This window comes from Siphateles boraxobius, unplaced genomic scaffold (genome assembly GCF_051911475.1).
Source record: "Siphateles boraxobius isolate OS27281-9 unplaced genomic scaffold, OSU_SipBor_1 119, whole genome shotgun sequence".
In the NCBI taxonomy this organism is placed as follows: domain Eukaryota; kingdom Metazoa; phylum Chordata; class Actinopteri; order Cypriniformes; family Leuciscidae; genus Siphateles; species Siphateles boraxobius.
This window is the reverse complement of record NW_027508721.1, coordinates 3,676,243-3,692,587: the sequence shown is the minus strand read 5'-3', so window position 1 is coordinate 3,692,587 and position 16,345 is coordinate 3,676,243. Positions and strand designations below refer to the sequence as shown.

Below are 16,345 nucleotides of genomic sequence, written 5' to 3'. Positions count from 1 at the left end.
TGGACACTTATGTTCATCAGACTTCTTTGTCTAGAAAATCCAACCTATTGAGCAAATAGATAGTCAAGACTATTCTTCTTGCTTGTGAGTCCTCTGGCCAACCATTTGGTGGTCAGGGCTCATTCCACTAGGAGTATGGCTTCTAAGCTTTATTATCTGGAGTTCTCTCCAAGAAGTTTGTGATGTGGCGGGCTGGTCCTCACCGCTCACATTCGTGAGGTTTTAGAGCTTGGACCTGGATGCTGCCCCAGGTTGCCAGGTGCTTCTTAATTAGTTTGCCGACAGTTTTATCATCTGGCATTTTGTAAGTACGGCGTATTGGGTATTCTCGTTCCCAAAGTGTCATCGACACATCGCGAGTTCCCTCGAAAGGGAACATCTCAGGTTATGACTGTAACCCTAGTTCCCTGAGAAGGGAACGAGACGATGCGTCGCCCTGCCATACTTCCTGCATCCCTACGATCGACTTTGCTTCGGCTCAAGAAGCTAACGCGAGTAACTCACCGGATGTGCTTTTATCTCTTCCTGGTCATGGCGTCACCTGCCCGTGACGCTCATTCATTCCATTGGACTAGTTGACATACGTGCTTCAGACGTAATCACGCGGAGGCGTTCCCAAAGTGTAATCGATGCATCGTCTCATTCCCTTCTCAGGGAACTAGGGTTACAGTCGTAACCTGAGACGTTTTTCCAGCGACGTCCCCCCCAAGCTTTACTACCAGGATGATTCGCCCTACTATGAGTTTGTTTATCACCAAAATTACTTTGAAGCTGTTATAAGTACAATTCTTGCATAGTGTGCCTTTAACATTAAAAACACAGACAGCAGGAATATTAGGCTACTGTCCCTTTAAAGTCCAATTCACACTGCACAGACATACATTTTTGTGTGAATTTGTGCATTAAAGACTTGAAAGAGAACTCAAATTAAATATTTGCGCACTGTCTGAGACGTATGCTTGTGAGTGCGCACACACACAAATACAAATGCTTCTGATGAGTGCGCACACACACAAATACAAATCTTCTCACAGCGCACGCAAGTTCTCTTTCTCATCTTGCTCTTGAATGTTTAAATTGGTTAAATACAGTTTAGTTTAAACACAGATAGCAACATGTGCATTTCATGTCTCACCTATGCTGGCGCGCTACGAACACCCGGGTGATGACGGCGTAAATGACTGGTCATGTTCGAGTTCATGTTCATGTTCAAAGTTTACAAAGAGTGACCATTTTGTTCACGTTTTTTATTATTATCACTGTTGTAATATATTATTGGGAGCCAGGATGTGAATCCATCGATAGAAACATACGTTAGTGGAACTGTCTGTTTTACTGTTGTTATTTTCAACAAACCAGATTATAGATGGGTCATTAGATTTGAGATCAACCGTGGTGCAAGTGCGTGCCGAACCATCGGGGGAGAACGGTAAAGTTCGATTTTTTTAACGAGAAATGCTACACACCACTTATTTACGTCACTTATTTACCACTTCTTTCCCCCTCTCTTTTTCAACCATCTCCTATCATGACACAAATCGGTGTCATGGTTAAGGAAATAAAACTTTCAGGGATACCATGTAAAGGTAGATGCAATTTCAAACTGCTATGCTAAAAATATGTGTTGAGTGTGAAATGGAGTTCATGCCAGCTTGTTTTAGCTTGTGACCCCGGTCAGATTAACCAGCAAAAGAGAGAAAAGAACCTCAACGGGCATAGGCCTGGAGATAGATGGCCAAGAGCTTGTGAGAAAACTGCATGGGACACGGTAAACACAGATCTATGCTTTGCATTGGAAAGATTAACTGGTACAGTTGAAAAGAAGCTGGATAAAGTTGGGTACATCATTTACGCATATGGAAGTGAGAGGTTTGGTTTCGAAAAAAGGAAGGAAAAAGTACAAACTACTCCTGGAATGTCTAGACGGCAGCAGAAAATTGAAGGGTTAGTTAGAGAAAGGAGGCAGCTGAGGAAGCAGTGGAAAAGAGCAGAACAAGGTCAGAAGGAGGGACTCAATCTCTTACAAAGGGCCATAAAAGATAAGCTTGCAACATTACGCAGAGCTGAGCGCCTACGGAAACGCTACAAGCGTGCGAGGGCTAATTTCTATAAAGACCCATTCAAATTCGTAAAGAAGTTATTCACCAGTGAGAAGAATGGCACTTTAAAAGCATCTAGGGTTGAGCTAGAGAGATATTTGGAGGAAACACATACAGATGCAAAAAGGTATGAGCCTATGTCAATTCCGTCAGACATCCCACCTATCAATCCACCAGAACACCAAATGGAGGTCTGTGCACCTAAGTGGAAAGAGATAGAACAGGCTGATAGAAAGGCAAGGGCTTCATCATCTCCAGGGCCTAATGGAGTTCCGTACAGAGTGTACAAGAGTGCTTCAGGAGTTCTACGAATTCTGTGGAAATTGATAAAAGTGGCATGGGAAAAGCAGGTTGTACCTAGAGCATGGTGCCGAGCAGGTGGAGTCTTTATACCTAAAGAAAAAGATGCTACAAGCATCAGTCAGTTTCGTCCTATTTCACTATTAAATGTCGAAGGTAAGATTTTCTTCAGCATTATTGCTCAGAGATTGTCAACCTACCTATTAAAGAATCGCTTCATTGACACTTCAGTTCAAAAACGGGCATTCCAGGGTTCTCAGGATGCTTAGAACACATCAATGTTAACTGGAAACAAATTCAATCAGCTAAAAAGGAGAGGAAGGAGCTCCATGTGACATTCCTGGATTTGGCTAATACATATGGTTCAGTGCCACATGAGCTTCTTTGGGCAGCATTTGATTTTTTCAGGGTACCGATGTCGATAACAAATTTAGTGAAAGCCTATTTTGGAGATTTGCAATTTAGTTTCTCAACTCAAGAATTCAGCACTACATGGCAATGCTTAGAGGTTGGAATAATGGCAGGATGCACAATTTCTCCACTAGCTTTTACCATGGCAATGGAAGTAATCATTAGGGCATCAAAATCGGTAGTAGGAGGAGAGCGCTTTGCTTCTGGGATGCGACTACCACCAATCAGAGCATACATGGATGACATGACAACCATGACTACAACAGTAGCCTGCACTAATCAGTTATTGGGTAAGTTAACCGATAACATTGAATGGGCACGAATGCAATTTAAGCCCTCTAAATCAAGGAGCATCTCGATAATTAAAGGCAAGGTGGTAGATTAAACATTCTTCATTAATGGTGAGGCAATACCAACAGTTTCTGAGAAGCCAGTGAAGAGTCTCGGGAGATGGTACGATGGGGATCTAAAGGACACAGTTCGAGTGGGAGAAGTTAGACAACAAGCAGTGGAAGGGTTGAAGAGCATAAACAGCTACGCTCTACCAGGGAAACATCTCGGGTTATGACTATAACCCTTGTTCCCTGAGAAGGGAACTCAACACTGCGTCGAGAATCGACTCTTTGGGGACGCTCCCTTAGCGTGCGTCTCTGAAGTATGAATGAAACTATTCCAATCCAGATTGGTGTTGCGTCATGACGTAACATGTGAAGGCATAACCGGATGCATAAAAGCGACGCCGGCACACACACACACTAGCCTAGCGATGAAGCAAGACGCTCTCAGGCCCAGAGGGGCGTGGCAGGAGGACACAGTGTCTCGTTCCCTTCTCAGGGAACAAGGGTTATAGTCATAACCCGAGACGTTCCCTTTCGAGGGAACTCAACACTGCGTCGAGAATCGACTCTTTGGGGAACGAATGTCCACTAGGCCATGCACCGAAAACAGGCCTGCCCAGGAGTGAAACTGATTCAGGCACTCAGCAGAACGAGAGCACACGTGCGTCAGGCGTACTGCGGAGGTGCAGACTATAGAACCTAATAAAAGTGTGTGGGGTGGCCCAACCGGCTGCCTCACAGATCTCCTGGAGGGGAACTCCCGAGAGGAGGGCCCTAGAGGACGCCATGCCTCTAGTAGAATGAGCCCTTATGGCCAGAAGTGAAGGCAAATTGCGCACCTCATAAGCCAAGGCAATAGCCTGCACAATCCAATTACTAATGGTTTGCTTGGATGCCGGGAGCCCTCTCCTAGGTGACCCGAAACACACTAACAGTTGGTCCGACCTCCTCCAAGAAGAGGACCTCTCGAGATAAATACTCAAAGCTCTGACGGGGCAGAGCAAATGAAGCTTCTCTTCTTCTGCCGACACATGAGGTGGAGGATGGAAAGCCTGAAGGGTCGTAGACCTAGCCGTATTAGCAGGCACTTTAGGCACATAGCCCGGTCTCGGGTGCAAAAAGGCCTTAACCTTGCCAGGGGCAAACTCCAAGCAAGCTGGTGTCACTGCCAGGGCTTGGAGATCTCCCACCCTCTTAAGAGAGGTGATGGCTAAGAGAAACACCAATTTGTAGGTAAGATCTCTAGGCGATGCCGACTGAAGAGGTTCGAAGGGGGCTAGGGATAATCCTTCCAGAACCACTGCCAGGTCCCAGGCAGGAACCCTGGACCTGGTTGTCGGTCTCATCCTCCAAGTACCAAGGAGAAAACGAATGACCAGCTGGTGCCTCCCCAGAGGCCCATCACTTAATAGCGCATGGAAAGCCGCAATGGCAGCCACGTACACCTTAAGCGTGGAAGGGGATAGACCCGCAGAGAAACGATCTTGAAGAAACTCCAGAACTGAAGCCACCGGGCAGTTAACTGGGTCTAAATTATGTTCTCTACACCAAGTGACGAAAACATTCCACTTGAGGCCATCTAATCTCCTAGTAGACGGAGCCCTAGAGCTAAGTATGGTTTCAACCACCCCGGCTGATAGACCAGCGTTTAGGTAGTGAACCCCCTCAGAGGCCAGGCCCACAGATTCCACAGCTCTGGGTGAGGGTGGAAGATTGTGCCCTCCACCTGAGACAATAGATCCCTCCTCAGAGGAATCTGCCATGGCTGAGCTATCAGGAGCGAAATTATGTCTGAAAACCATACTCTGGTCGGCCACATTGGGGCAACCAGAAGTAGACTGATGCCCTCCTGACGGACCTTCTCCAGGACTGCCGGAAGCAGAGCGATCGGGGGAAATGCGTACAGGCGAAGCCTCGGCCAGGCCTGTACCATGGGATCCAACCCCAGTGGGGCTGGATGTGAGAGGGAGAACCAAAGTGGGCAGTGGGACGTCTCTCGAGACGCGAATAGATCCACTTCCATGGGCCCAAACCTCTCCCATATCAACTTCACCACATCTGGATGAAGTCTCCATTCCCCGGGCCTCAGCCCCTGCCTAGACAGGATGTCTGCTCCCTGATTCTGAACCCCCGGAATATACATAGCTCTGATAGACAGTATTTTCCCTTGGGACCAGAGAATAACCTGATGCGCCAGTCTGCACAGAGGGCGCGATCTGAGTCCCCCTTGTCGGTTCAGATAAGCTACCACTGATGTATTGTCCGATCGTACCAGGACATGGTAACCCTTGATGTCTGGAAGGAAGCTCCTCAGAGCCCTGAACACAGCCAACATCTCTAGACAATTTATGTGCCAAAAATGATGATGGTCCTGCCACAGACCCCTGGCAAAGCGGCCGTCCATGACCGCGCCCCAGCCAGTGAGGGAGGCGTCTGTCGAAGCGGTTTTCCGGCGACATGACGCTCCTAACACTGGCCCTTGGGACAGAAACCAAGGTTTCTTCCATTTTATTAGAGAACGAAGGCATCTGCGCGTTACTCTGATCATACGAAATGGATTCCCCTTGGGAGAAAACCCCTTGGCTTTCAGCCACCACTGAAGGGGCCTCATGTGTAGAAGGCCCAAAGGTATAATGTTGGATGCCGCTGCCATGAGTTCCAGCAGTCTTTGGAATTGCTTTACAGTAGTGGCCTGGCCTAGCTTTAACTTGGACACCATCGCCAGAATGGACTCGATACGCTCCGGAGACAAGCGTGCCTGCATCCTAGTCGAGTTCCACACAACGCCTAGAAACGTTGTGGACTGGGACGGTTATAACACACTCTTCTTTGTGTTGAGTCTCAGCCCCAATTTTTGAATGTGGCCAAGGACGACATCTCGATGCCGAACTGCCATTTCTCGAGACTGGGCCAGAATGAGCCAGTCGTCGATATAATTCAGTATTCGGATGCCCTGAAGTCTTAGTGGAGCAAGTGCTGCATCCATACATTTGGTGAATGTGCGGGGAGAGAGTGCTAGGCCGAACGGAAGAACCCGATATTGGTAAGCTTCGCCCCCGAAAGCGAACCTCAGGAACCTCCTGTGACATGGAAGGATGGATACGTGAAAATAGGCGTCTTTTAGATCTATCGTGACAAACCAGTCCTCGGATCTGATTTGACTCACGATGATAGGAATAGGGAGAACTATTTAGAACCTGAGCTTCCTCAGAGACAGGTTCAAAACCCTGAGATCTAGAATTGGCCTCAACCCCCCATCCTTCTTTGGAGCTATAAAGTACTGGCTGTAAAATCCGGGCTCCCTGTCTGAATGAGGAACACGTTCTATGGCCTCCTGTAGCAGCAGAGATTGCACTTCTTGTTCCATCACCTGAGCCTGCTCTGGAACCACTGTAGTCTGCACCACCCCAGAAAATTTGGGGGGGCGGTGCCCGAACTGCAGTCTGTACCCTGACTTTATTATATGCAGGACCCATGCAGATATGTTGGGAAGAAGATACCATGCCTCTACAAAATCTACTAAGGGAACCAGCCTCTCGAGACTGGCCTCTGGTGTTTTTCGAGCACCCTTCTCGACCCCCGGAAGCGGAAGACCTGCAGGCTGTAGTCGATACGGTTTTCGTGACCATAACTGATGCTCGTTTTTTATTTTTCGAGAAAAACAACTCACAGTGCGTTCGCTGGAATATGATGCGGCCCGAAGCGTCACAGACGGCGGGTAACTCACATCGTTTCCTTGAGGGCTCCGCTGTGAGAACAACCTCGGTTGTTCTACAACGGAGGGGACAGCCATCAGAGGTCCCACCACTCTAGCTGGGACCTCTTTCCTGAAGCCCTCCTAGCCTGAAGGACATCCCTTAAATCGCCCTTCTGGCTGGGGGGCTTCTGCTGGGAGCGTTTCCTCCGTTGCCAAGCTCCCGGAGGAGGGGCTCTAGAGGAAACGCTCTCCCTTTGCTCTGCCCGGTGTGAGGAGCTGGTTGATGGTTGGGGCTGATGTTCTTGCCCCCCCCTACTCGATTTGGACTTCGATTTTCGGGGGAGGAACTGCTGGAACGCCGCAGATTGCTTCTTCGCCTCCTGAAACCTGTCGACGACCGATGTAACGGCGTCGCCGAACAGGCCAGAAGACGAAAGCGGCGCATCCAGCAAAACAGATTTATCTTTTTCCTTTAAATCTGATAAATTGAGCCACAGATACCTCTCCGTGGCCACCATAGCTGCCATAGAGCGGCCAATAGCGCGGGCCGTCTCTTTAGTGGCCCGGAGAGACAAATCTGTGGCTTTGCGGAACTCAGCAATATCTTCAGGAGTTGGCCCCTCCCCCTCGTCCAAATCTTTCAGGAGGTCGGCCTGGTATGCCTGCAAGATAGCCATAGAGTGCAGACATGAACCAGCCCGACCTGCCGCCATGTAAGCCCTGCCTATTAAAGCAGATGTATCTCTGCAGGGCTTACTAGGCAGCGCCGGGGTTTTAAGGGAAGATGCCGACTCAGGAGATAGATAACCGGCTAGAGTTTCTTCGACTTTAGGCATCTTCCCATAACCCATATCCCGTGCCCCCACAACATTGCTATAATCGACAACAGATGAATGGGAGAAACGGGAAGAATGCGGTTTATCCCACGATCTCGAGATCTCTTTGTGGAGATCGAGGAAAAACGGCAAACCCCGGCGCTGAGGCTGTGACCTGTGCCGCAGGAAACGCTCGTCTAACTTGCTTACGACTTGCGTTCCCTGCTCATCTTGTGGCCAGCTGATGTTAAGTCTGGCCACGGCACGAGTCACAACCTCCACCAGCTCCTCATAAGCCTGGCCGTGAAACGGCGCGCTCGACTCACGGTCATCCTCGATGCTGATCACCTCTGCCTCCTCGGAAGCAGAGAGCTCAAGCACCGGGACCTGGTCGTGGCCAGAAGAAGCCGCAGCGCGGGCTTCTGCACCACTCACAGGGGCTTCGGGATCTTCAGATGAAGAATGAGAAAGTGCCGCAGCAGTCTCATTCTCATCTGCAAGATCCCGCTGCGAACCCCACGATCTGAGTCGCCGCGCCGCCTCAACAGACGCGGGACCAGAACTGCGGGGAACGCGAGCCTGACCGAGCTCATCAAAGCACGCCAGCCGGGAGCGCAGCACCCTCATGGGTAGCGCTTCACAGTGTACGCAGGCAGCTCCCTCGAGAGCTGCCTCGGCGTGCTGCGCTCCCAAACAGTTCACACACCAAACATGCATGTCCCCATCCGTAATAAAACGAGGACAGGGGTGCACACACATTCTGAACTGCTGGCTGGCCATAATATATATATATATATATAGATTGAGGGATAGACAAACAACACCAAATAAGACAGACAGTCGTAACATAGAGCGCTTGCTGAAGAGCGAAAAGCTAGAGTGTGTGTGTGTGTGTGTGTGCCGGCGTCGCTTTTATGCATCCGGTTATGCCGTCACATGTTACGTCATGACGCAACTCCAATCAGGATTGGAATAGTTTCATTCATACTTCAGAGACGCACGCTAAGGGAGTCGATTCTCGACGCAGTGTTGAGTTCCCTCGAAAGGGAACTAAAACTCTGGTGCTTTCAGTTTTATCTACTGCCGAGTTTGCTGTGGCCACTGACTGTGTACAAGGTTTCTTTGACAACAGTGGATAAGCTGGAAGCGTTAATAAGTTCATATATCAGGAAATGGTTGGGAGTTCCACGCTGCCTCAGCAGAGTGGGACTTTTTTATAGTAAAGGAATATTGCAGCAGCCAGTCTCTGCTTTAACCGAGGAGTTTAAGTGCGCCAAGGTCAGACTGGAAATTACCTTAGTAGAGTCACGCGACAAATGTGTAAGGGAGGCAGCACCTGTGTTAAAAACTAGTAGAAAGTGGTCAGCAAAGAAATCTGTGGAAGAGGCAAAGGCTGCACTTCAAATTGGTGATATCGTGGGGCAGGTACAGCAGGGAAGAGGGGGTTTTGGGATCAGTTTAGCTCCTCCTAAATGGCACAAGGCAGCCCCAGCTCAAAGGCGGAAGCTCTTAGTCAACGAGGTGCGAAAGCAGGAGGAGAGGATGAGGTGTATAAAGGCCATTTCCCAGGCCAAGCAGGGAGAGTGGATGAGATGGGAAAGTGTGGATCAACGCAAGATGGGCTGGCAAGACCTTTGGTCAATGGAACAGAGTAGGATCAGTTTCCTTATCACGTCAACATATGATGTTCTCCAATCACCACAGGATCTAAACCTCTGGGTAGGAGAGGATCCCTCTTGTCCTTTGTGTTCATCACCTGCCACATTAAGGCACATTTTGACAGGATGTAAGGTGGCTCTTAGCCAAGGTCGGTTTACTTGGCGCCATGACCAAGTACTCCGATGTTTGGCTTTAGCATTGGAAGACAAGTGTAACATGACCATTAAGTTGCCACCTGTTCTAGCAAAACATTACACACAGAAGACAATATTCCTCCGCCCAGGCGAGGAATATTGGCCAGGATTTGTGGCACACTCCAAAACCCGGTTCCTCAGAGACGTCGGATTCAGTGGCCAAGAGTCGCACAGTAAAGAACTTATCTGAAGCAGCAGAGAGGAGCAGCAACTGGCTGTGGTTGAGACGGAAAGAGTCTGGCTGGCTGTGTACAGGCCGCCATGCTACGGTTTCGAAAAATTCTTGAAAATTTGATGAGTCTGTTGGTTTATTTGTATAGTTTGCATAGTAATTACAGTTATTACGTTCCTGTGTATTTTGCGTGAATGAGGATTGGTGTTTGGACAGATATTATTTTTGCGGTAGTATGCCATACGGAACCGTTGCCACTGACCGCTTTAACGTCCGCAGTGGGGCTCGATATCCTTAGTCAAACGGGTTAGCGCTTAGGGTCGGGTTGTGGAGTGGTTGTGAGAGATTGTGGTTAGGTCAAAGGAGCAGCCTCAGCAGCAGGAGGGATGTAAAGGTCAGTAAGCTGGGCTGATTTGAGTGGGGGACGAAGGGGGGTGACTCAGGGTGTCCAGTGTCCAGAGTGTCCAGAGTCAATGTCGAGCCCTCTTGAGGTGTCGTGGGCTAGTCGACGAAACACTGAGGACGGAAGGTGCCCACTTGAAGACCCTAGAGATGTCCCCTTCTCTGCTCAATCCAGACGGTTGTCATGAGGGGACCGCCCTGTTGTTGCAGCCGTTGAGTGTGCAAATACACTGCAGCTATTAACACCAGACAGTAGGAGGTTCACATCACCATTTGGAAAGAAGCGTAAATGGATGGAGAAGCATAGATTACTGTAAAGCTACGTCTTAGTTGGTGCTTATCTTGGCGAAAGCCAAGTACAAATCAGCATGAAGTTTTAACATCTACTCTCGTGTAATGGAAATCAGCCAAATGTGACTTTACAAGAAAAAACAATTAAATTCACCTGCATTTAAATCTATAGCTAACATGTTTGCATGTATGTGTGAGTATGTGCACTAGGAGAAAAGATTCAATGTGATAAAAGCATTTGGATTTATTTATTTATTCCTTCATTTATTTATTTAAAATATGCTCTGACACTCTTTCCTCTCATAAAAATTCATGATCATTTATCAAGCATACTCCAGCCTGGAGCATCTTAGCTATTCAGACATATAAAGTGTCCAGTTTAAAGGACAGCTTCGAGCCTTTTTTCCTCCTTCTTTCAGAAATTGTGGTGTTACCCTGAGAGCATACTGGCAGTGAATTCATCTCCCAGACCTTTTCACAAAGCTCAAATGTTCAGATAATGGCCCACTTGGACACTGCATTAGCATACTGAAGTTACTGAAGGCACTGTCTAAATGAACTTATGCTACACTACAAATACACTCATGTTTCGCATACCGTATATCCAAACTGTGCATTTCAAAACTGCCACATGCACCATCTCACACACATTAACCCCTGCACTGCAAATGTACTAACAGCTCTACTCTCAATGAACTCTTGGCTAGCATTAATGTACTAGTGTCTTATTATAAATGCACTTTGGAACTCACTCTTCATTACTCTTATAAGCACTAATGCCCTTACATTGAGAGTAAAGACACTACGACTAAAATATGAGGAATGACTGTCAAATAACAATTACTGCATTAATAAGGCTAAGAATTATACTAATAGCGACTTGACTCACTCTGACAAAAGCTAAATGATTCATAGTCTTAAATGCCCAGTGGCATAAATATCACATTAATTGCTGCAGCATTCTAATGTGTGTGTGTGGCTGTTACGGTGACTGAGATCTCACACTCGACCTTACATGCCCATTAGCCGTATGCTAAATGCTTTAATTGTTTTGTAATGAGAGACTCTGACAATATAGAAGCGAGAGAGTGTGTGTGTGTGTGTGTGTATTTGCAGTACAGGTCCTCAGTTTTAAACTAACTGTGTTTATGTTGCCATGGAGAGAGCTTTATTGTTACAGATATTTTATTATCTTTTTTAGACAACAAACCAGAATAACCAAAAATGCATAAGATTCATGTTGCATTGTGACTAACAAGACTCTTTCTTTCATGCACTATCACTCTCTCTCATATTCCAACCCGATCTCCTGGTACTGTGACTGCACTGACGAACATGTCAAGATATTAATGTGCTTAAACAGTAAATAGTAATACACCAAAAGAGAAATAGAAAAGAAAAGAAATAGAATAGAAATATAAAGAATAGAAAAGAGTTATATTTTTTTACCATAGACCCTGTTTTAAACCCTGCTGTTAATGTTTTCCCCGATGTGTCTGATTTTTTGTGTGAACATTTTCTGTCTTTTATTGTTGAGAAGTCAACAATGTCAAGACCGTAATCATTGCAGATTTCACATGCTTTACCTGAAATAACTAGGTGCTCTCCTACCTGGAGCATGCTTGAACAAATTTCTTTACCTGTAAAGATATTATTGAACATTTGAAAACTACTTCTTGTCTGCATGATTTTATTCCTTCACACTTTTTTGGGCCTGACCTCCTGGGTTTCATCAACATGTGTTTGAGTTCTGGTACGATGCCTGACTGCCTAAAACATGCTTCAGTTAATCCAATTTTGAAGAAACCAAATCTCAATGAGTCTAGTTTAGGTAACTTTAGACCAATTTCTAATCTTATATTTATTTTAAAAAATTGGAAACGGTGGTACCCATTCAATTACAATCTTTTTTGAGTTTAAATTCTTTATATAATACTGTCACAGTATACTCATTCTCTGGTTCCTTCTCGTCTTGTGTTTATGTTGTGGTTTGAATGCACTTGTGTAGTGGGCGTTGTGTTGTGTCATTACCTGATCCTCTCCAGCTGATCATCATATCACCACCAGCTGCAGCCCATTTCCTCACCTTATAAATACTCACCAGTTTTTGTCCTCTTTGTCAGATCGTTGTTTGATGTTCCCATGTCGGCGTTCCAGTCCTGTCTTCCCCGCTCGTCCAGTGTTTGTGTTCTCTGTGGATTATCGTTGGTGTGGTTTATCGTTGGTCTTGGTGTGGATTCCGTCATCATCATCATCTCACCTCATCTGTTCCTGTTTCACAGTCGACCATCGAAGTCCCTGCGCCATCCTTCCACGCCCGTGTCATTACCCTGTTGTTCTGTGATTCAAATAAATATTGAGTAACTCACTTTTGCTTCCTGATCTTTGATTCACCGGCATGACAGAACGATCTGACCAGACCATGGAAGCAGCGAGCGTTTCATCGGCGGCGCTGGAGGATTTCATTCATCACAGCATACGAAGGATGGATTCTCAGGAAAGGAACTTAAATGACACAGGTCGTGCGGTTCAATCTTTGGTGGCGCAGGTGTCCGAGCTTACCCAGCAAAACCAACTTCTCCGAGCTCCCACTGCGCCACCCACACCAGCCGTTCCCCCCACACCACCAAAGGTTCCTCCCCAGTCAGAGCCACGCCTACCAGTCCCGGAAGCCTACTCCGGTGAGTCGAAGTTTTGCAGAGCCTTTCTGACTAGATGTTCAATGCATTTCACTTTACAACCCAGAACTTTCCAGACTGAACAAGCCAAAGTAGCATTCGTGCTCACACTTCTGACTGGGAGAGCGGCGCTATGGGGAACGGCGGTCTGGGAGAAACAAGACCCATGCTGCGCCTCGTTCCAGACACTCTCCACCGAAATAAGGCAAGTCTTTGATCGTGCCGTCGCGGGGAGAGAGGCTGCCAGGGTTTTGGCCGACTTGCATCAGGGAGAGAGGTCGGTCTCGGACTATTCCATCGAGTTTCGGACCCTGGCGGCCGAATGTCAATGGAACGAGGAGGCGCAATGGGACATGTTCCTGCATGGGTTGGCTGACCGCGTCCAGACGGAGATCTACGCCCTTGACCTCCCCACATCTTTGAATGGACTCATCGAGCTGTCACTGCGGGTGGACGCTCGACTTTCACGGGTTGAGCGACGAGTGGCGTCCGCCCGCAGACCGGAGGAAGCCGAGGGTCCAAGGTCCAGTGGCAGCCCCTTCCAAGATCCCGAACCCATGCAGGTAGGGCGAGCTCGGCTTTCCCGGGAGGAGAGGGAGAGGCGTAGATCCCAGGGCCTTTGCCTCTACTGCGGTGGGACGGGACACTTCGCATACAACTGCCCTGTAAAAGGTCAAGCCCGATAGTAAGTATGAGGCTACTATCGGGTGGGATCTCCGCCGAGAAGACCTCATCCACATCCACCCTCCTCCCGGTAAGACTAAGATGGTCCATCCACCAGCAAGACTGTAGAGCACTCTTGGATTCCGGGGCCGAAGGTAATTTCAAGGACAGATCATTCGCACTCAAGTTTCAGATTCCCCTCAAACCCCTCACTCACAAGATAGCAGCACACGCACTTAGCGGTCAAGAACTTCCCACCATTTCTTTCACCACTGAAGACATCACCCTCATCACATCTGGCAACCATTCTGAGACTATTTTTTTTTAAATTCTGGATTCACCCCTCTCACCCATCGTTCTTGGACACCCCTGGCTCATTCATCACAACCCTCGAATAGACTGGCATCAAAGAGCTGTGCTGGAGTGGAGCAAGGAATGTCATAAGTCTTGTCTTGTGTCTGCTTGAGAGGGAGGCCATGGAGAAATATATTTCTGATTCTCTAGCAACCAAGTTCATTCATCCTTCCTCTTCTCCAGCGGGGGCGGGGTTCTATTTTGTGGGGAAGAAGGACGGTTCTCTGCGACCTTGTATCGATTACCTGGGGTTGAACAGCATCACAGTAAAGAATACCTATCCTTTGCCATTGATGTCTTCAGCCTTCGAGAGGTTACATGGAGCCTCCATCTTCACGAAATTGGACTTGCGTAACGCATACCATTTGGTTCGCATTAGGGAGGGGGATGAGTGGAAGACTGTGTTTAACACCCCCGGGGGGCACTTTGAATATTTGGTCATGCCGTTCGGGCTATCCAACTCCCCTGCGGTCTTCCAAGCACTCGTCAATGATGTGCTGCGAGACATAATAGATCAGTTCATGTATGTCTACCCTGACGACATATTGATTTTTTCTTTGTCTCTCCAGGAACATGTGCAGCACGTCAGACGAGTACTTCAGAGGTTGCTAGAGAATGGGCTTTTTGTCAAGGCGGAGAAATGCGATTTTCATGCAGAGTCTGTTCCTTTTCTAGGGCACATCATCTTGTCTGAAGGAATCCGTATGGATCCTGAAAAGGTTAAGGCTGTGGTGGAGTGGCCAAGCCCAGATTCCCGTAAGGCCCTACAGAGGTTTCTGGGGTTCGCCAATTTCTACCGGCGTTTTATTCGCAACTTCAGCCAACTAGCCGCACCTCTGACTGCCTTGACCTCCACCAGAACTACGTTCAGGTGGTCAGACACAGCTGAAGCTGTGTTTGTCAAACTGAAAGGCCGCTTTATTTCAGCCCCCATCCTTGCCCCTGATCCTTCACGTCAGTTCGTGGTGGAGGTTGATGCGTCAGAGGTGGGAGTAGGTGCAGTGCTATCCAAATGCTCTTCTACAGACGACAAGATGCATCCCTGCGCGTTTTTGTCTCATCGCTTATCCCCAGCCGAACGTAGTTACCACATCGGTAACAGAGAGTTGTTGGCAGTCAAAGTAGCGTTGGAGGAGTGGCGTCACTGGTTAGAAGGGTCGGGGGTACCTTTTATCATTTGGACTGATCATAAGAATCTAGAATATATCAGAACTGCCAAAAGGTTGAACTCTAGGCAGGCTCGGTGGGCACTTTTTTTCGGTCGTTTTGATTTTACTCTCTCGTACCGCCCAGGTTCCAAGAACATCAAACCTTTTCCTTATCTCGTATTTTTGATCATTCCGAACGCCCGTCTACTCCCGAGTGCATTTTACCTGAAACCTTAGTAGTTTCCACACTCACATGGGAGGTCGAATCGATGGGGTCATTGCTCCAACGTCATTGCCATCCAGGAGTTAACCGAACCAGTTTTTTGGTCAAGCAACGATTCTAGTGGCCACTTATGGCTCGTGACATTCACAGTTTTGTTTTGTCTTGCTCAGTTTGTGCCACTGGTAATACTTCCAATCGACCTCCAGATGGGCTACTCCAACCGCTGCCAGTCCCTTCGAGACCCTGGTCCCTCATCGCTCTAGATTTTATTACCGCTCTCCCGCCCTCTCAGGGCAACACAGTCGTTTTGACCATGGTGGACCGGTTCTCGAAGGCGGCTCACTTTATTCCCTTAACCAAATTACTAAGGAGACAGCGTTGACCATCGTAGACCACGTCTTTCGCTTACATGGCCTTCCGATGGGCGTGGTCTCCGACAGGGGACCCCAGTTTGTGTCCTAATTCTGTAGATTACTGGGTGCGATTGTTAGTCTGTCCTCAGGGTTCCATCCCCAGAGCAATGGCCAAACTGAGAGAACCAACCAAGATTTGGAGAGAGTGTTACAATGTTTGGTCTCCAAGAATCCTTCCTCATGGAGCCAACAACTTTCCATGGTAGAGTACGCCCACATTACGTTACCGGTGTCGGCCAAGGGCCTTTCTCCGTTTAAGTGTAGTTTAGGTTACCAGCCACCTATTTTTCCCAGTCTGGAATCCGAGGTCGCGGTCCCCTCTGCTCACGTCTTTGTCCAGAGGTGTCACCTTACCTGGACTAGAGCCCTCGAGACTATACTCCAGGTGGGGGCGCGCACCAAGGCCAAGGCCGATAACCACCGGTCAAGGCCCCCGTATACATCGTCAGTCAAAAATTGTGGCTTTCTACTAGAAACATTCCTCTCCG

The 16,345-nt window shown here is 48.0% G+C and overlaps 1 protein-coding gene and 1 pseudogene across 1 annotated transcript; both read right to left on the bottom strand.

Annotated features, from left to right (window-relative positions):
* Nucleotides 1–4,796: 4,796 nt before the first annotated feature.
* LOC143711474 (uncharacterized) lies at nt 4,797–5,912 on the bottom strand. Its single transcript, XM_077202961.1, has one exon. The coding sequence runs from the start codon at nt 5,910–5,912 to the stop codon at nt 4,797–4,799; it is 1,116 nt and encodes a 371-aa protein (XP_077059076.1).
* A 48-nt stretch (nt 5,913–5,960) lies between these two features.
* On the bottom strand, nt 5,961–12,624 carry LOC143711466 (uncharacterized; annotated as a pseudogene).
* Between the last annotated feature and the right edge of the window lie 3,721 nt (nt 12,625–16,345).

Coding starts and splice junctions, on each gene's coding strand:
- LOC143711474 (XM_077202961.1), bottom strand. CDS start 5,912: ATGCAGGCACGCTTGTCTCCGGAGCGTATCGAGTCCATTCTGGCGATG.